We start from the raw sequence: 21,172 nt of genomic DNA, 5'->3' as shown, positions 1-21,172 counted from the left end.
GGCCTTGTCCCAACTTTTTTGAGATGTGTTGTTGTCATGAAATGTAAAATCACCTAATTTTTCTCTTTAAATGATACATTTTCTCAGTTTAAACATTTGATATGTCATCTATGTTCTATTCTGAATAAAATATGGACTTTTGAAACTTCCACATCATTTCATTCCGTTTTTATTTACAATTTGTACTTTGTCCCAACTTTTTTGGAATCGGGGTTGTAGAATAGATGAGCCAAAATAATTGGGGATCTTTTTAATGGGCCCCGACTTGTTACAAGTATGAATAGGTGGGGCTTAAAGCAGAAAAGGTTGAGAACCCCTGCCTTAGAGGGTGTTGAGCTGTTGTACCCCAATCGGAACAAGAATGTACTTTATTTTCTGAGTGCTGTTACTGATCTCATTTACAGCTGCAAAAAAAAAAAAACCTGATTATTTGTGCCACAATGACCAAGTGATGGTATGTCATTACACCTCTGTTATCGTTGTTTCTCTACGTTATTGGGTATTTTGCATATTGTATATTTGACATTTAGCCCTTTTAAGTCTTTACACACACACACACGTACTTCCTCCCTCTCCTCCACCGTGAACGCGCATTGCTCTCCTCGTGCCCGAGCACAACTTCACCGACTTCAGCTTTTCTCTCTTCCAGGTTTATTATTTGTTTTTTTTTCACATTCACATTTTTTTATTCAACACAGCCACAATGTAAGTAGCATTTAATCCCTGCATTCTTTTTTCTGTCTCTGTGTGATTCTTAATATCTGTATATTAATAATATTCTGTGTAAAACAGAAAACCCAAAGATTTCAGTTTTTCCAGGAAGTGTGTGTCTGTGTGTGTGTGTGTGTGTGTGCACTTTGTCAACTTGTCAAAAAAAAAAAAAGTTTTGCATTTCTGCTGCTGAACTTCACTCAGCCGTGGTTGTAAATGTGTACTTTGATTTTAGAATTATGAGCAGGAATTTTTTTTTTTTTAAAAAGGGACGTATTTTAAACTGGATATTGAATAAAAGGTGCAAAAAGTAAAATTGAGGAACTGGTACAATGTCATAGAAAGAAAAATTACACTGACAGGAAGGAGAATAAATGTGAAAATACTTTGTCGAAATGAAACAAGAAGATCAACATGTATTTAAACTAATTAGCAATCTAATTTACATCATTCATTTACCAAATATAGGAGGACAGAGCGTCTCTCTCTCTCTCTCTCTCTCTCTCTCTCTCTCTCTCTCACACACACACACACACACACACACACACACACACACACACACATTACTATTAAAGCTGTACTTAAAAAAACAACAAAAACTTATGACCGCAATGCAGCAAATAATATTAAAGCGTCCGTAAGTGATTTTTTTTTTAAACTAAACTCTCTTCACAATCTGACATTACATTCACACTAGTTTGTCACAAGTCGGTCTGTTGTGGTTTCATATGCCGCTTTTCCACTACAAACGCGGCTGAGTCGGGCTGAGCCGTGCGGTGCTGAGTTGGGCTGAGTCGAGCTGAGCGGGGCTGTTGGAGTTGCATTTCGACTACAACCGCGCTGAACCGTGCTGGCTGGAAGTGGGTGGACACATTGGGTGGAGTTAGCGAAAGTGGGTGGACGTCACGTGATGTCATTAAGCAGCGCAAACAGTGACATCAGTGATCTTTTAAGTGGTAGTCTCACGACCCGAATAGTAAACAATAAACATGGAGGACATGGAGTCATTAGTGTTGCTGGTCTTGGTGCTGTGGCTTGTTGTCACCGACAACGCCAACAGATACTGGCAAGAGCGTATAGATGAGGCGAGGCGCATAAGGCTTCAGAAATTCTCGTAATTCGTAATTCTTCTTCTTCCGGGTTTGCGGTGTTTACAGATCCCAGCGCGCTCGCGGGGCGTGTGTGGGCATGTGAGGACACTCCTCCTCACCAATCAGTGCACAGGGGAGTGTCTGCTCACGCCCCCAGCCTCACTCGGCTCGCTTTGGCTCGCTTCAGCCCTACTCCAAAACGGTGCGAGTTTTGGGTGCTAAGCAGGGCTGAAGCGAGCCGAGTCGTGCTGTTCTTTGGTAGTCGAAACGCGAGCCGTGTCGGGCTGAAGTGAGCTGAAGCGAGCTGAAAAAGGGTAGTGGAAAAGGGCCAATAGTAACCAGCTGTTTCTTTTGTTTGGTCTGAGTAGAAACGTGAGTAGCAAAAATATAACTTTTATATCAAGCTACTTAAAACACAAATGAAATAAAGCACTAATCAGTGTAAAAAAAAAATTGGATAACTGAATTACATTGTATGCTTCATGTCTCTGTGTCTGTTCTTAGCTTTGTAATCAGAAAGTAAGTATTTTCAACATGGTCTGGTCCACCTGTATAACCCAGGGCACTTCTTTGCAAGGATGTCTTTCCTGCCTATCAGTTATTTTCAAATCCACTAGCAGCCCCTTTATATTTTTAGAAATCACAGCAGAAATCTTACATAGCAGTAATTAATATCTATGAGCACAGTTTATGGTTACTATTGCTTTAAAAATAGAATGGCAGCTTTAAATTTAGTGTGGCATTATAAAGACTTGCTAATATTACTTACAACAACTTTAAATTTACTTTGAAGTTTGAGAGGCAAGCTAATATTACTTGCAGCAGCTTTAAATGTACTGTAAAGTTTAAGAGACGAGCTAATCACTTACACCAGCTTTAAATTTACTTTGAAGTTTGAGAGACAATCTAATATTACTTACAGCAGCTTTAAATTTCCCTTGAAATTTGAGAGACAAGCTAATATTACTTACAGCAGCTTTAAATTTCTTTTGACGTTTGAGAGACCTGTTGGCATTACTTGTGTGTGAGATAAAGAAGGGTTTTTTTATTATTATTTTTTCTTCTCCATAGATGTGGAAATCTGTGGTGGGTCACAATGTGAGTGTGAAAGTGGCATCTGAGGGAGATGACTGGGAAACAGATCCAGATTTTGAGGTACATGTCAACATCATGTCCTGTTTTACACCCCACCCCAGGGCAATAACCCTATATTTTATGTCAGTAAAACTACAACATGTATTCTGGACTCCGGTGATGATCCGTATAAACAGTACAGTCTCTGTAGATTCAGACTTTTCTCCTGCATAAATAAAATAAAGCTGTAGAAGGATTCAGACAGAGAGATGGTTATGATATGGATATAAAGTAATGTGAGAATCTTCGCTTTCGTGCACCAGAATGACGTGTCGGAGCAGGAACAGAGGTGGGGATCAAAAACCATTGAAGGATCAGGACGCAAAGAGCACATCAGGTAATTAACTACTGACAAAAACCAAAGATTTCAACAAAAGATATTACTTTATAATTTGGTGATGATTTTTGCTGACTTGCTGACTCACTCACTCACTCTGACTAAAGAACTGAATGATGAATGACTGACTTGCTCACTGTCTCACTGACTTACCAACTATCAGATTAACTAACTCACTGATTGACTGACTCACTGACGGACTGACTCACTGACGGACTGAGTCACTGATGGGCCAACTAACTGATGGACTGCCTCACTGATTGACTGACTCACTGACGGACTGAGTCACTGATGGGCTGAATCACTGATGGGCCAACTAACTGATGGACTGACTCACTGATTGACTGCCTCATTGACAGACCGACTGACTGACAGACTGACTCACTGTTTGACTTGACTGACTCACTGATGGACTGACTCACTGATTGATGGACTGACTCACCGATTGACGGACTGCTTCACTGATGGACTGACTCGCTAATTGACGGACTGCTTCACTGATGGGCCAACTCACTGACGGGCTGACTCACTGATGGACTGATTCACTGATTGACGGACTGACTCACTGACAGGCCAACTCACTGATTGATGGACTGACTCACTGATAGGCCAACTCACTGATTGATGGACTGACTCACTGACAGGCCGACTCACTGATGGACCGACTCACTAATGGGCCAACTCACTGACAGACCTACTCACTGACAGACTGACTCACTGATGGGCCAACTCACTGACAGACCGACTCACTGATTGATGGACTGACTCACTGATGGGCCAACTCACTGACAGACCTACTCACTGACAGACTGACTCACTGACGGGCCAACTCACTGACAGACCGACTCACTGATGGGCCAACTCACTAATTGATGGACCGCCTCACTGACAGACCAACTCACTGACAGACCAGCTCACTGATTGACGTACTGACTGACCTTCATTGCTGAGACTAAAATGCCTTTTAAAGTGTCGGAGGATCTTTAGTTTATGCAGCTATTCAGCATGTCCCCTGAGTTGTCAGTTGAGTAGTTCCTGTTAGTTTTATCTTTATTTGCTGTAACTGTGTTATGTGCCGTTCTGTGTCTCAGAAGAACCCAGTCGCTTCAATAATTTTAGCCTTTCAGGAGGTATAGAACACATTTAGAGTCTCAGCATTTTTATTCTGCACTGAACTGAAACCACGGTGGTTAAAACGTCACCCAAAGTAACAGATAGAGGAAGTGAGCGACCCAGAGAGGAAGTAGCAGTGTTTCAGTGTATTACACTCCCAAATATGGACTCAGTTTAGAGAGAAGGCAGCTGTAGAAACCGGAGAGCAAAGCATTCTGGGAAAGGAGCAGGAGTGACGTCAAGTTAATTTCCTTATTGCACTTAGTGATGAGCTTGTTAGATAAATCATTAGCTGAGCGTTAGTGTTCATTGCTCTTTGTTGCTTGGCAACAATGTTTTTCACATCAAAGCTTTCAAAATCACACATTGATGATTTCAGTTGTGAATCAAAATCACGATGTGCTGTACAAATATCCTCAGAGGAAGGAATTCTGGGAGTTATGTGGAATGATGTAATAAAAACAAGTGTGTGTGTGTGTGTGTGTGTAGCGTGGTTGAGCTCAGACAGAAGGTATCTCAGGAGCATGAGACTGTGAAGAAGAAGGAGCAGGAGGAAGGTCCGAAAGCGTCATATGGATATGGCGGCAAATTCGGCGTCGAGAAAGACAGGATGGATAAGGTCTGAGAAATCATGTGTTTTTATTTTTATTTGATTGTTGTTGTTGTTTTAATTTAATGTGTACAATAGTATACACAACTAATATGCTATTTTTGTAATAATAATAATAATAATAATTTTATTAAACGCAAGATCCACTCAGATGACGCTGGTTTCCATTGGAGATGTGTATAAACAACTATTTATTTATATATTTATTTATTTATGGGTTGTTGTTTTTTTAAATACAATTATTTATTTTAATGCATATAAAACCATAGCATATAAAATGCATAATATTATTATGATTATTATGTAATTATTAGAACAAGTAGTGTGGAATTATTAATATTTTATTTAATAATATCATGTATTTTTATATTTTCTGTTTTCAACATTGACTGTACGATTTTCTGCTTATTTTGTTTTATTTAAATATTGAATACTTTTATATGACTGAAGTACTAAAATTTTACTTAATATTATAATATACCCATTATAATAAATGAGTTTTCTTTATTTTTTTCTTTGTTTATTTCTGTTCACATAATTATTTTATTGTTATTTACTATTTCCATAGGGGGCGGAGTCACAGCTATGTATTTATACAGTATAATCAGAGCAGCACATGAAGCCTTTTTCCATGTACTGATGGAATGAAGGTGCAGTTTTATGCGCTCTGTGGTTTAGACCGAGCACGACGTGATGTTTTGTTGAATTTTTCCTTCCCAGGATGCAGTGGGGCACAGCTATGTAGCACAGGTGGCACAGCACTCGTCCCAGATAGACGCATCGAAGGGTTTTGGAGGGAAATTTGGCGTACAGAAGGACCGTATAGACCAGGTAGGGTAGGATACACACATCATACATTACATTGTAATTATATACTTGATATAATAACACCCCAGACTTTAAACTCTACACAGTGGATTCTACTGTAAACTTTGTGAAATAAATGATTTAATTTTTTAAAAATGTTATTTATTTATTTTGTTAACACGTTCACCATTTCCTGCGTGATGTCCTCGCTGATCTCACTGCGGTTCCTGTCCACAGTCGGCTTTGGGTTATGAGTATAAAGGGGAAGTTGAGCAACACGCCTCTCAGAAAGGTACTCCATTTCACAAAGTCACAAACAGAGACAGGTGAAAGAAAAGTTTGTACACCCCTCCTACCTGCCACATGGGGCTCAGTATTTCATGGAGATTTGAGATCAGATATAAACTTCTAAATTTCTTCTTGTTTCAATCTCAGATTACTCTAAAGGCTTTGGAGGGAAGTTTGGGGTGCAGAAGGAGCGAGTGGATAAAGCGGCTCTGGGTTATGATTATAAAGGAGAAACTGAGAAACACGAGTCACAGAAAGGTGAGAAAATCAGTTCTTCATGCTAATAGTGCAAGAATGTGTGGGATTTGTGTTCCACGTACAGGTAGTTACTGTATACAAAGCACATAATCTCATCTCATCTCATTATCTGTAGCCGCTTCATCCTGTTCTACAGGGTTGCAGGCAAGCTGGAGCCCATCCCAGCTGACTATGGGTGAAAGGCGGGGTACACCCTGGACAAGTCGCCAGGTCATCACAGGGCTGACACATAGACACAGACAACCATTCACACTCACATTCACACCTACGGTCAATTTAGAGTCACCAGTTAACCTAACCTGCATGTCTTTGGACTGTGGGGGAAACCAGAGCACCCGGAGGAAACCCACGCGGACACGGGGAGAACATGCAAACTCCACACAGAAAGGCCCTCGCCGGCCACGGGGCTCGAACCCGGACCTTCTTGCTGTGAGGCGACAGCGCTAACCACTACACCACCGTGCCGCCCCAAAGCACATAATATAATAGAAAAGTTGGCAGTTAATTGGTTATAAAGATCTGCATCGTGAAACCATTTGACATGTAAAATTAGCTGGGATTAATTAGGGGGCCAAGCAGGAAGTGTGTATTGTAATTGTAAGCGAGTCGATGGCAGCCCACTGGACACTTTGTACATGTTTTATGAAATCTGGCACAGCGATCATGAACTGTCTCAGACACCCACGCACTAATTTTTATGTATCTGTCTCAAGCACTCTAGCACCACCAACAGGGCAAATTTGAGCATACACTCATCTCATCTCATTATCTGTAGCCGCTTTATCCTGTTCTACAGGGTCGCAGGCAAGCTGGAGCCTATCCCAGCTGACTACGGGCGAAAGGCGGGGTACACCCTGGACAAGTCGCCAGGTCATCACAGGGCTGACACATAGACACAGACAACCATTCACACTCACATTCACACCTACGCTCAATTTAGAGTCACCAGTTAACCTAACCTGCATGTCTTTGGACTGTGGGGGAAACTGGAGCACCCGGAGGAAACCCACGCGGACACGGGGAGAACATGCAAACTCCACACAGAAAGGCCCTCATTGGCCCGGGGCTCGAACCCGGACCTTCTTGCTGTGAGGCGACAGCGCTAACCACTACACCACCGTGCTGCCCTGAGCATACACTGATCAGCCATATCATTAAACCCACTGGGAGGTGAAGAAGTGAATATCAGTGATTATCTCATTACAATGTTACCTGTCAGGGGGCGGGGTTTATCAGGCAGCAAGAGAATGGTCAGTTCTTGAAGTTGATGTGTTGGAAGCAGGAAAAATGGGCGAGCGTAAGGATCTGAGTGACTTTGACAAATAGTGACGGTGAGATGACTGGGTCTGACTGAGCATCTCCAAAATGGCCCATCCTGTGGGGTATTCCTGGTGTGCAATGGTTGGTACAGAACAAAAGTGGTCCAAGGATCCAAAGGACAACCGGTGAACCGGCGACAGGATCATGGGTGTCGAAGGATCACTGATTCACACGGGGCACAAAGGCTAGCCCGTATGGTCCAATCCCACAGAAGAGCTCCTGTAGCACAAACTGCTGAAAACGTTCATGCTGACACCAGTTTGTGCTACAGGAGCTCTTCTGTGGGATTGGAGCTAGCCTTCATGCCCCGTGTGAATCAATGACTCTTCGACGCCCATGACCCTGTCGCCGGTTCACCGGTTGCCCTTGACATTCATGTCTGTGTATGTAAACTTTTGACTATGACAGTATATAATTTTGTTTATAAATCTATCTCCAGTGTATATGCAGAACTGTTGGAGGGAAATAAAAGCCTGGTTTAGCCTAAAATGCATTCCTTGATGTTTTGACGTTGTTCTATTTGTGTTTGTTTCCCTGCAGATTACTCTAAAGGCTTTGGAGGGAAGTTTGGGGTGCAGAAAGAGAGAGTCGATAAAGCGGCTCTGGGTTACGATTATAAAGGAGAAACTGAGAAACACGAGTCACAGAAAGGTTGGTCGTTGGTACTCATTCGGGGGCCAAGCACTGAAGGTGTTCAGCAGCCTACTGTTATTGGATAGCAGCCCACAGAATGCTTCAGATACTTTTTATGAACATTTTCTGGGCCACATTTCATAAACGGATGACGAAACGCAGTGGGAGTCTGATTCTTTGGGTCGTGCCGAGTTCAGTGGATACCGTGATGTTAACATCACCATAATTGGGAATGTTTGTAAAAAATTTTTGCGACTTCGAATGTTGTCCAACCATCACAGATTTGGACCCGAACATCATGAGACCAGTCTGAACAAAGCTTATTTCTTGGACTTGTTTCTTCTCAGATGCAGGACGGTTTGTTCATAATGCACAAACTCAAGTCATTATTCTTCATGTTACTGATTTCCTGGCAGGTGCAGAGCGTTACGGATGCAAAGAATTGATGATGTGGAAGAACAGGAAGTCAGCCATTTTGCTTTTCATCTCATCTCATCTCATTATCTCTAGCCGCTTTATCCTTCTACAGGGTCGCAGGCAAGCTGGAGCCTATCCCAGTTGACTACGGGCGAAAGGCGGGGTACACCCTGGACAAGTCGCCAGGTCATCACAGGGCTGACACATAGACAACCATTCACACTCACATTCACACCTACGGTCAATTTAGAGTCACCAGTTAACCTAACCTGCATGTCTTTGGACTGTGGGGGAAACCGGAGCACCCGGAGGAAACCCACGCAGACACGGGGAGAACATGCAAACTCCACACAGAAAGGCCCTCGCCGGCCACGGGGCTCGAACCCAGGACCTTCTTGCTGTGAGGCGACAGCGCTAACCACTACACCACCGTGCTGCCCCATTTTGCTTTTCATTAACTTTTTATTTTACTACTTTGAGTAACTTTGTCTCATCTTTATGAAATCTGAACCTTTGCATTGACCAACTTTGCTGAACGAAACATATTTCTCTGAATTTCCGATACTCTACATGGTTCGTTCGTAACGCATGAACAAATTTGATCATGAAGTCATCAAACAGGAAGAGAGGCCATTTCTCAGCAAAGTTTTGACACCAAACTTGGCAAATCTGTTCAGAAGCATGTCCTGATGTCATGTGCAACTTCAAAAAGGATTCAAGATCTCTGATGGCTTGACATATAGCCTTCAAATATTTCCTCGGGCAAAACCACTGATGATTACATTACAGGCATTTAGCAGACGCTCTCATCCACAGCAACATCCAGCACCCCCAGGGGTTCAGTGCCTTGCTCAAGGGCACTTCAGACATTCCTGCTGGTCCAGGGAATCGAACTGGTGACCTTTTGGTCCCAAAGCTGCCTCTCTAACCATGAGGCCATAGTCACAAACATGCTTGGCCCCCTTAATTGCTGGTGTATATGACTGGTGTATATTCAGAAATAAAAACTTTTTATATCACATAAAATAATGTCACATGACATTATCGTCCATGTATTTATTTGTTTGTTTCCCTGCAGATTACTCTAAAGGCTTTGGAGGGAAGTTTGGGGTGCAGAAGGAGCGAGTCGATAAAGCGGCTCTGGGTTACGATTATAAAGGAGAAACTGAGAAACACGAGTCCCAGAAAGGCAAGTTTACCAACTGTTTTACACTGAGAGGAAGAAAAGAGGATGAAAGGGGATGAGAGATGTTAAAAATAGAAGAGAAGAGGAGAAAAGATGAAATGGACAGAAAATGGTGGCAAGAAAAGAGTACAGGGTTAGAGATGAAGAGTAGAAGAGGGCACGATGAGGAGGAGGAGAAGAAAAGAGAACAGAAGATGGATACAGGAAGAAGAAGAGAAAAGTAAAAAAAAAATAGATTAAAAATAAGAAGACATGAGATGAGAAGAGTAAATGAAAAATGGGTAGAAAGCAGAGGGAAGGGGTTATTAGAGAAGAAGAAAGATGAGAGACAGAGAGGAGAGGTAAAGGAGAAAATAAGATCAGAAACATGAGAGAATCTGAAAATTCGCTTCATAAAATAATCTGTAGTACTTTTATTTTAGGGGCGGCACGGTGGTGTAGTGGTTAGCGCTGTCGCCTCACAGCAAGAAGGTCCTGGGTTCGAGCCCTGGGGCCGGCGAGGGCCCTTCTGTGTGGAGTTTGCATGTTCTCCCCGTGTCCGCGTGGGTTTCCTCCGGGTGCTCCGGTTTCCCCTACAGTCCAAAGACATGCAGGTTAGGTTAACTGGTGACTCTAAATTGAGCGTAGGTGTGAATGTGAGTGTGAATGGTTGTCTGTGTCTATGTGTCAGCCCTGTGATGACCTGGCGACTTGTCCAGGGTGTACCCCGCCTTTCGCCCGTAGTCAGCTGGGATAGGCTCCAGCTTGCCTGCGACCCTGTAGAACAGGATAAAGCGGCTACAGATAATGAGATGAGATGAGACTTTTATTTTACAGTAAATTGTATAGATACCTCCACTTGCAGTACCAGCACATGCCACTAGGTGGCTCAGTCTTTATTTTACATACTGTATTTTTATTATGGTGAATAAAATGAATGAAAAGTGATTTTTTTTTCCTACATCACCTTTCCATCTGTCCTCTGTTACAGACTATGCTAAAGGTTTCGGAGGACGTTACGGTGTACAGGCCGACCGCATGGATAAGGTAAACCTCATTAACATGCACAATAGCACATTAACACGATTGATAAGTGCTGAATGACATGGACTCGTCTCATCTTAGAACGCAGTCTCCTTCAGTGAAATGGAGTCTCCCACATCATCCTACGAGAAAACTCAACCACTCGAGGCCTGTAAGTGTCACACTGTCACCACACACACACACACACGTATTCTCACATTACACCACTGTGTATGTTACTTCGGCCAAACACTAAACACTACAATTCTATTTAATAATACAATGATTCACAGAAAACGCAAACAATTAAACCAGATAGTTGTTATTATTATGTGCTAAAAGCAATACAAGGAAATAAAATCAATAAAAATAATTAAAGGAGCCATTTGTAATCAGGGCTTTGAACCGGTTCAAGGAACGAAAACGAAAACCGGGAACTTTTTCTATTTCACATGGAACAGAAACGAAACCAGAAACTTTATTATTTTTTATGTTCCAGAACAGAAACGCTTATTAAAAATAATGGTAACCGGTTAATACCGGTTTTTATTTCGTTCCTCAAAGTTTCCGTAGCCTACAAATAAAAAAGTCATTCTTCTCCTGCGCAAGTTTCTATGACCCACTGGGGTTCACTTCCTGTGTGACGTTCGCTGACTGAATGGAGAGAGCGGGAAGGTGGACTACTATCACGTCTCCATTACTGAGTGTCTGAGCAAAGAAGAGCCTGAACGATGCAACCTCCCTATTGGCTGTTTGTAAAAATGTATCAGTTGTTGCCCCTCCCACGGGAATCATCGCGGACTCGAGAGACGAGACCTGACGAGTTAGTTCGTTGGTAGCAGAACAAAATGTCTGGACACAAATCGGGTTTTCAGAAAAGGAAAGAAAATAAACGGAGGGTCGAAAATACAAAAAAGGAGGCAGAAAATGCAAAACGAGTTTTAAGGTAGAACAAATGGTTACTTTTCTGAGGCAGCCCGCCGTGGCTGCCTGCAGGCTTATTTATTATAGCCCATTTAGTTAAAATAGTTGATATAAAATGTTTATAGTTATAGTTATGTGATGGTTGTCCTGATTTAGACTGGTGTTTTTTTTTTGGTGGGGGGGGGGGGGTTGCGCGATGTTGCACCCGGGTCCAGATTAGGGCAGAACCGGCCCTGGCTACATTTCAGGTGTAGTTTGTTTTATGTATGTATGTACTTGCACAGATGTGTACTTGGTCTTCCAATATGGCGCCTAACAAAATCTCGCGGCGCGGTGACGTCATGCGGTAGCCCTCTATAGGGCCTGACTAGCCTTTGGTAACACACTAAACGAATTATCTTTCATTTTTGGCACTTTTTCTGTTTGTGTAGATGGGAAGACATACTGAGAATCCAAATCGCCAACATTTGAAATAATAATTGTTTTGAATTATTTCTTGTCTTATTTAATGAAGGTTGTAATAGAATTAGCCTACATTTGGCTTAAGCTGGATGAGACAGAGACATAATTTTATAGCCATTTGTTAAACAGCTGACAGGGAACGTAATTAACCGTTCCGGGAACGAAATCTTTTTGTTCTAACCGGTTCGGGAACGTCTATTTAATGGTGGAACCCAAAACCGGAAACGTTAAAATTCCGTTTCTGTTCGGAACGAACCAATAGGAAAAAAATTCTGGTTCAAAGCCCTGGTTGTAATGTTTAGTGTCCTCTGGTGGTTGTAAAGTGAAGTGCAATAAAAACATGAACACACTTTTCCCTCGTACCCTGTAAAACTTCACCCCTCTGCTAAACTGTGATGTATTTCACAGGTTCCCTTTAAAGCATGCAACTGTGATAAGACTGGGGTTGGAGCTAATTTCAGGGCCTGAAAAATATAAACTGGAGCCTGCAATGAATCAACTAGCACAATTTACTGAATAATAATACTGCAAATCATGCAAATGTTTTACTAATGTTTAATAATATTGAAATGACTTGATTTAGATCTATTACAGGTTTAGAAACGCTTTTGAACATTACACACTGCAGCTTTAAGTGCCAAACTTGTCAAATTTATTGCACAATAAAGGAATTAGTAGATGTAAACGCTGTGTGAAGCTTATGTTAAAATTCGCAATGTGTGATCTATTAGCGAACCCAAACATGTCTTTTCAAAAAAGTATCATTTTTAAAGAGAATGAGAGGAGCTGATTTGATTGGACATCGCAGAAGCTCGAATAACCATGCCTTCCAAAAATAGTTTTTCTGACCCCGCCCCCTTTTAAACAATTATACGGTGATTCACAAGGTTATTAAGGAATATGTGGTGAGTCAATGGCTGTGTGTGTGTGTGTGTGTGTGTGTGTGTGTGTGTGTGTGTGTGTGTGTGTAGCGACTTCAGGAGCCGGAAAGCTGAAGTCCCGCTTTGAGAATATGGCGAAGACGGCAGAGGAGGAGAACAGGAAGCGAGCAGAGGAGGAGCGAGCGAGGAGACAGGCTCGAGAGAGGAGAGAAAAAGAGGAGGCACAGAAGAGACAAGAGGTTAAAACGCACACAAAATATCTTAAACACTCTGTCTACTGTATATCACGATGTTATCCAGTCAGAATGTTTTCATTTGAACATCACATATCTCACCTTTAATCTGATTCGTTATAGTTTATTATAACTGTAGTTTCCAGTCATAGCCCCGCCCACTAGCCCAGTTAATCCAATTACACGACGATGTATTCCAAGTGTGTGATTAACAAGTGCTGCTCTGATTGACACATCATTGTGATTCAGTTACATTTTTTTGTAAGTAAAGAACAATTCGATTCATTTTAACGAATGAGTGATTCGATTCAGTGAGTCATATGGACACTGACTTTCTCACACTGTTCGTCTGACACACAACATACTTCCTCCAGCCTCCACATCTCATCTCATCTCATTATCTGTAGCCGCTTTATCCTGTTCTACAGGGTCGCAGGCGAGCTGGAGCCTATCCCAGCTGACTACGGGCGAAAGGCGGGGTACACCCTGGACAAGTCGCCAGGTCATCACAGGGCTGACACATAGACACAGACAACCATTCACACTCACATTCACACCTACGCTCAATTTAGAGTCACCAGTTAACCTAACCTGCATGTCTTTGGACTGTGGGGGAAACCGGAGCACCCGGAGGAAACCCACGCGGACACGGGGAGAACATGCAAACTCCACACAGAAAGGCCCTCTCCGGCCACGGGGCTCGAACCCAGGACCTTCTTGCTGTGAGGCAACAGCGCTAACCACTACACCACCGTGCCGCCCCCGAAGCCTCCACATGTTTTGTGAAATGGATTAAAAAGGCTAATGACCAAAAATTCAAGAGTAACTTGATTCAGCGATTCACTGAGTTTCAATCTGATTCAAAAGCAACATTTGTTCATTCAGAGCAATTCAATTCACTAAAAAGCATTGTGATTCAGTGATTCGTTACTTTTTGGTTTGATTTAAAAGCCATTTTTGGAAATCAAGAATGATTCCGTGACCTAAAAACTGATTTGACTGATGTTTAATTCGATTGCAATTCGATTCAAAAGCTTTTTCAGAGATTTTCGATTCAGGGAACTCAATTCGATTCACGAAAGAGTGATTCAATTTAGTGACTCATTACTTTTCAGTTAGACTCAAAAGCAATTTTTGTAAAGCAAGAATGATTCAGTTGAATGAAGAGCGATTCAACTTACTCACTCTGTGTGTGTGTGTGTGTGTGTGTGTGTGTGTGTGTGTGTGTGTGTGTGTAGGTGACGAGCTGTCAGTATGAGGAAGAGGTACAGAGGCCTGCTATCATCCCTGAAGCTGCAAAATTGTCACAGGACTTCAGGCCACTTCCTGAAATTCCCAGAGACTCTCCTGAACCTGTGACCCAGGTAAAAACTTAAAGGTGCCCTTCCACCAAAAACATTTAATACTGGCTCTTTTTGAAATGCCATAGTTCACTCCGAGTTGCGTATGCATGCTGCGTGTGAAAATGTAATTCTACTCCCATTCCCTGTATTAGCTTATGAAAGAAAATAGTCGGAAAAACGAGCGGATCTGAAAAAGCCATATGATCTTACGTCACTTCGTAAATTAGTATTCATGGCCTCGCCCACCTTGGCTTGCGACCGCCCACGGGAAGGAAGTTCGGATTTAAGCGCGAGGAGAGAGAGACAGCAGAGCCAGTGTTGCCAGATTGGGCGGTTTTAAGTGCATTTTGGCGGGTTTTGAACATATTTTGGGCTGGAAAACGTCAGCAGTATCTGGCAACACTGACAGAGCCCGTCTCGTCAGTAGCTAACGAAGAGGACCTAATAGCAAGTTGAAAACATGGCTGAACAAGTTCGTGCCTGTGTTATTTGTGGCAGTAAGACATCAACGTTGCATTTCTTGCCCAAGATAGAAGAGCTGAAGAAGAAATGGTTGGAGTTTATCTTTGGAACACCACCAGCGAAGTGTAATGCAGCGTTAGTACTGTGTTCTGATCATTTCAACCACAGTGACTTTTCAAACTTCGGTGCCTTCAGTAGTGGTTTTGCTTCGAGGTTGTTTTTAATCCCTGGATCTGTGTCGTCAAGACGATCGACCACCAGCTCACAAGCTGGAAGTAAAACATGAACTTTTTGTTCGAAGGTTTTTGTTACAAAACAGCATGTTCATATTCTCCACGTTAGCATGCGTGACATGGTCACAAGTTCAGCAGGGATGAGAGTTTCCCGCTTTTTCTGAGTAAAAACCGACCTTTTTATATTATGCCAAATCCGTCGAGAATTTTTTTAATTAATTTCGGGGGGTTGGGGTATGTTCCTTCATGCTGTTCAAACTTTATTAACTCCAACGATGCTTATACATTATTTGTAAGTCGCCATCTTTAGTCTCGTTGAATGTGATGTAAAATTCGTGTTATCTACATTGTTATTGGTCAAAACATTGATGTCGAGACCATAATAGCCAATCAAAACAGTTTTTACAAAGGCACCCACATCCTTTTTTTTAAGTCACTCGTTCATTTTATTCGTTTTTGTTCAGTAAAAACCCAAACATTTGTTGAATTTATTTTATTTCCTCGCGTCGCACATCAATGACGTCAGCGCGCGGTATTTTTCCCTTTGCGGTTTGTTCCTTCTCTCTCGCCGTAGTAAGACATCCACATCCGCTTGTTCTGACCCACTGGAGGTAGCGTCACAGTGCTGTTAGCCAATCAGAGGTAACACGTTTACATGTCATGAATATTAATGAGTAAGAGCTGAAATCCTGTCGTTCTCCCGCCACCCACTCCTCCAGCAAACTAGAACAGCCTGAAACAGGAGAACCACAGCATGTTTTTCACCAAAACCGGCTCACAGGGCATTCATTCATACTAGAGACCACCGCACAATTAATGAAAAAACGATGCAAGGAGACCTTTAAAGGTGCTGCTGCTTATTACACATTCATTCACTTCCCCTCATCCACTTCCCCTTAGCTGAATCTCATAAACCGAATGAGTCGCTCCTTCAAAGCACAAATCACCCAGAAGGCATTGTGTGTGTGTGTGTGTGTGTGTGTGTGTGTGTGTGTGTGTGTGTGTGTGTGTGTTCACAGGTGGATGATGAGCAGCCTGATAATGACTATGACGAGCCCCCGTCTCTGCCCCCTCGGGCTGATGACCTGTTGGAGGAAGATGACTCTGTTCCTCCTCCTCTTCCTCACAGAGAGCTCGATGAAGGAGAATACGAGGACCTCGGACCAGCTCATTCCGCCGGTTAGACACCACATACTGCACATTAACACCATCAGTGTCATTTTGAATCACTGAATCAAATCTTTATTTGGTGAACTGAATGATTCTTGATTGACAAAAATTGCTTTTGGCTCGAACTGTAAGGTAATGAATCACTGAATCGATATGCTCTGTAATGAACTGAAATGAATCATTTTTTATTTTGAATTGTAAGATAATGATCTCACTAAATCAAATCACTATAGTGAACTGAATCAGATCCATACTTTTATTTACAAAAATAGTTTTTGAATCATATAGAAGTGTAAATAAATCACTGAATCATTTTGGACTGGACTGACAAAGATTGCTTTTTGTCCCCTCGGGCTGATGACCTGTTAGAGGAAGACGACTCTGTTCCTCCTCCTCTTCCTCAGAGAGACCTCGATGAAGAAGAATACGAGGACCTCGGACCAGCTCATTCCGCCGGTTAGACACCACATACTGCACATTAACACCATCAGTGTCATTTCGAATCACTGAATCAAATCTTTATTTGGTGAACTGAATGATTCTTGATTGACAAAAATTGCTTTTGGATCGAACTGTAAGGTAATGAATCACTGAATCGATTTGCTCTGTAATGAACTGAAATGAATCATTTTTTATTTTGAATTGTAAGATAATGATCTCACTAAATCAAATCACTATAGTGAACTGAATCAGATCCATACTTTTATTTACAAAAATAGTTTTTGAATCATATAGAAGTGTAAATAAATCACTGAATCATTTTGGACTGGACTGACAAAGATTGCTTTTTGTCCCCTCGGGCTGATGACCTGTTAGAGGAAGACGACTCTGTTCCTCCTCCTCTTCCTCAGAGAGACCTCGATGAAGCAGAATATGAGGACCTCAGACCAGCTCATGACGCCGGTTAGACACTATATAGTACATAAACACCACCACCACCATCAGTCCACTGTGGGCATGTCCCAAATCACACACCCTATTCACTATACAGTCCGCGTAAACACCACCATCATTAGTCCACTGTGGGCGTGTCCCAAACCACACACTTGATTCACTATACAGTCCACGTAAACACCACCATCATTAGTCCACTGTGGGCGTGTCCCAAACCACACACCCTATTCACTATACAGTCCATGTAAACACCACCATCATTAGTCCACTGTGGGTGTGTCCCAAACCACACACCCTATTCACTATACAGTCCATGTAAACACCACCATCATTAGTCCACTGTGGGTGTGTCCCAAACCACACACCCTATTCACTATACAGTCCATGTAAACACCACCATCATTAGTCCACTGTGGGCGTGTCCCAAACCACACACCCTATTCACTATACAGTCCACGTAAACACCACAACCACCATCAGTCCACTGTGGGCGTGTCCCAAACCACACACCCTATTCACTATACAGTCCACGTAAACACCATCATCATTAGTCCACTGTGGGCGTGTCCCAAACCACACACCCTATTCACTATACAGTCCATGTAAACACCACCATCATTAGTCCACTGTGGGCGTGTCCCAAACCACACACCCTATTCACTATACAGTCCACGTAAACACCACAACCACCATCAGTCCACTGTGGGCGTGTCCCAAACCACACACCCTATTCACTATACAGTCCATGTAAACACCACCATCATTAGTCCACTGTGGGCGTGTCCCAAACCACACACCCTATTCACTATACAGTCCATGTAAACACCACCACCACCATCAGTCCACTGTGGGTGTGTCCCAAACCACACACCCTATTCACTATACAGTCCACGTAAACACCACCATCATTAGTTCACTGTGGGCATGTCCCAAACCACACACCCTATTCACTATACAGTCCATGTAAACACCACCATCATTAGTCCACTGTGGGCGTGTCCCAAACCACACACTTGATTCACTATACAGTCCACGTAAACACCACCATCATTAGTCCACTGTGGGTGTGTCCCAAACCACACACCCTATTCACTATACAGTCCACTGTGGGCGTGTCCCAAACCACACACCCTATTCACTATACAGTCCACGTAAACACCACCATCGTTAGTCCACTGTGGGCATGTCCCAAACCACACACCCTATTCACTATACAGTCCACTGTGGGTGTGTCCCAAACCACACACCCTATTCACTATACAGTCCACTGTGGGCATGTCCCAAACCACACACCCTATTCACTATACAGTCCACTGTGGGTGGGTCCCAAACCACACACCCTATTCACTATACAGTCCACGTAAACACCACCATCATTAGTCCACTGTGGGTGTGTCCCAAACCACACAACCTATTCACTATACAGTCCACTGTGGGCGTGTCCCAAACCACACACCCTATTCACTATACAGTCCATATAAACACCATCATCAGTCCATTTTGCGTGTGTCCTAAACCACACACCCTATTCATTATACAGTCCACATAAACACCATCAGTCCACTGTGGGAGTGTCCTAAACCACACACCCTATTCATTATACAATCCACATAAACACCATCAGTCCACTGTGGGAGTGTCCTAAACCACACACCCTATTCACTATACAGTCCACATAAACACCATCATCATCAGTCCACTGTGGGTGTGTCCCAAACCACACACCCTATTCACTATACAGTCCACATAAACACCATCATCATCAGTCCACTGTGGGTGTGTCCCAAACCACACACCGTATTCACTATACAGTCCACATAAACACCATCATCATCAGTCCACTGTGGATGTGTCCCAAACCACACACCCTATTCACTATACAGTCCACATAAACACCATCATCATCAGTCCACTGTGGGCGTGTCCCAAACCACACACCCTATTCATTATACAGTCCACTCAGACACCATCAGCTCTCTGTGGGTGTGTCCCAAACCACAAGCCCTGTTCATTATATAGGCCACACACACTGTAGTGCACTGTATAGTGAATTTGGGGTGGTTTGGGACACAGCCGTGGCTCGATGTGATTGTGTTTTTTTTTCTCTCACAGATGGTGAGAACAATTATGAAGATATAAACCCCTGCGGAACATCAGCCAGGGCTCTGTACGACTATCAGGGGGGTGAGTATCTCTCTCTCTCTCTCTCTCTCTCTCTCACACACATACACACCCCAGTGTGCACTGACAGTCTGCTCTGGTTTCAGAGGCGGATGATGAGATCTCCTTCTGTCCTGATGACATCATCACTAACATTGAGATGGTGGATGAGGGCTGGTGGAAAGGAAGCTGTCACGGACGCACCGGCCTTTTCCCAGCATCCTTTGTGCAGCTCCTGTAAACAGAAACACCACCAGTATTTCTGTACAATTTACACCTTTCTCTTTTGGGTTGTCTCGTTACTGACCACAAGGTTGCCAGATCTTCTGTAAAAAGTGCACCTGCTGGTTTTATTGTGTCATGTATCTGATGTCATACAGTCAGTCAGGGTGATACGCAGATTAGGCGTAAATAGGAATTTTTTAAAAAAAATTATTATTGACTCCATTGACAAATCTCCCAGAAAGTGTGTTCTTTGTGCCAGGTGTGTGTTGATGTTTGTTATATTTCATATCATGATAACTGCACAATATTTTATCGTGGTTTACGATATCAGATCATTGCATTTTCTCTATGTTTTATAAAATAGATCATTTTTTAAAATTTCTTCAACAGATTTCCAAGCTTGCCAGACAAATACAAAGTCAACATTCTGCCTTTTCTCTGGTATGCAGTTTCTTAATAGGAGTTTAAATGCAGGATAAAGTATTGGCACCCTTCTCCCTTTAAGTCAGTGTGTATGTTAACTATCACGATATTCTCTAACTGCTTACTGTGTGTGTGGGAGGGAGGATGCAGATTTGGCAATGAAACAGTGCAATATGTCAGGAATAACTCGCCATGTGTAGTGCTGTTGCAGTAAAACAATCAGTGATGAAGCAGAGTGATTGTTTCCACCCTGAAGCTGATTATTTTTCCTGGCAATTGATTCCATTTTTTTTTATTTATTAAAGAACAGTACATTGTACTTTTTATCCATTTATAGTTGCATTTAATATTCATCTAGTTAGTTCCGGTCCTCTCAACAGTCGTTCCGTCACATCTCTTAAAACTAATCCCTGTTACTATAGAAACAATGATCTATTAGAACAAATGCATTTATATAAACCTGTGCTACTGCCACACCTTCTTCTGACCAATCAGAGTCCAGGATTCAGCAGCGTTGTACAGCCAGTACAATTAACACTTTGATTTTTTTTCTCCATCTGGAAAAATATCACAATCCTGTTCCATCTAAAGCCTTTTTACCAACAGTGAATGTTTTATTCTGTGTTTTATAAAATAAACTGCTAAAGAGTCCGTCAATTTGAGTTCATGCTAATTACTCTCAGTAGAATGGAGCTCTGAATTTAAAAAAAAAAAAAAAGGGGCGGGGATTAGGTCAAATTCAATCACAAACCCAATGATGTGACATCACAATAGTTTAGCTAATGTGAGCTAGCATGAGAACATGAACGTGAGCAAAGCAATCTTGGAGAGCTAACGTTACTGTTTTAGTGTAGA

At 42.4% G+C, this 21,172-nt stretch overlaps 1 protein-coding gene across 1 annotated transcript; it reads left to right on the top strand.

The window, feature by feature from the left end:
- Positions 1-577: 577 nt before the first annotated feature.
- On the top strand, positions 578-20,974 carry hcls1 (hematopoietic cell-specific Lyn substrate 1). The gene is made up of 18 exons (XM_060903804.1): positions 578-705; positions 2,874-2,957; positions 3,200-3,273; positions 4,876-5,005; positions 5,717-5,827; positions 6,041-6,095; positions 6,239-6,349; positions 8,210-8,320; positions 9,798-9,908; positions 10,876-10,931; positions 11,010-11,079; positions 13,265-13,413; positions 14,646-14,771; positions 16,465-16,624; positions 16,985-17,071; positions 17,432-17,518; positions 19,622-19,693; positions 19,777-20,974. The coding sequence occupies exons 2-18, from the start codon at positions 2,874-2,876 to the stop codon at positions 19,908-19,910; spliced, it is 1,728 nt and encodes a 575-aa protein (XP_060759787.1). The 5' UTR covers positions 578-705; the 3' UTR covers positions 19,911-20,974.
- The last annotated feature ends 198 nt before the right edge of the window (positions 20,975-21,172 follow it).

The sequence above is a fragment of the Neoarius graeffei genome, chromosome 21, assembly GCF_027579695.1.
Source record: "Neoarius graeffei isolate fNeoGra1 chromosome 21, fNeoGra1.pri, whole genome shotgun sequence".
Taxonomy (NCBI): domain Eukaryota; kingdom Metazoa; phylum Chordata; class Actinopteri; order Siluriformes; family Ariidae; genus Neoarius; species Neoarius graeffei.
Note: the sequence above shows the minus strand (reverse complement) of the source record. Positions and strands in the feature narration are given on the sequence as shown.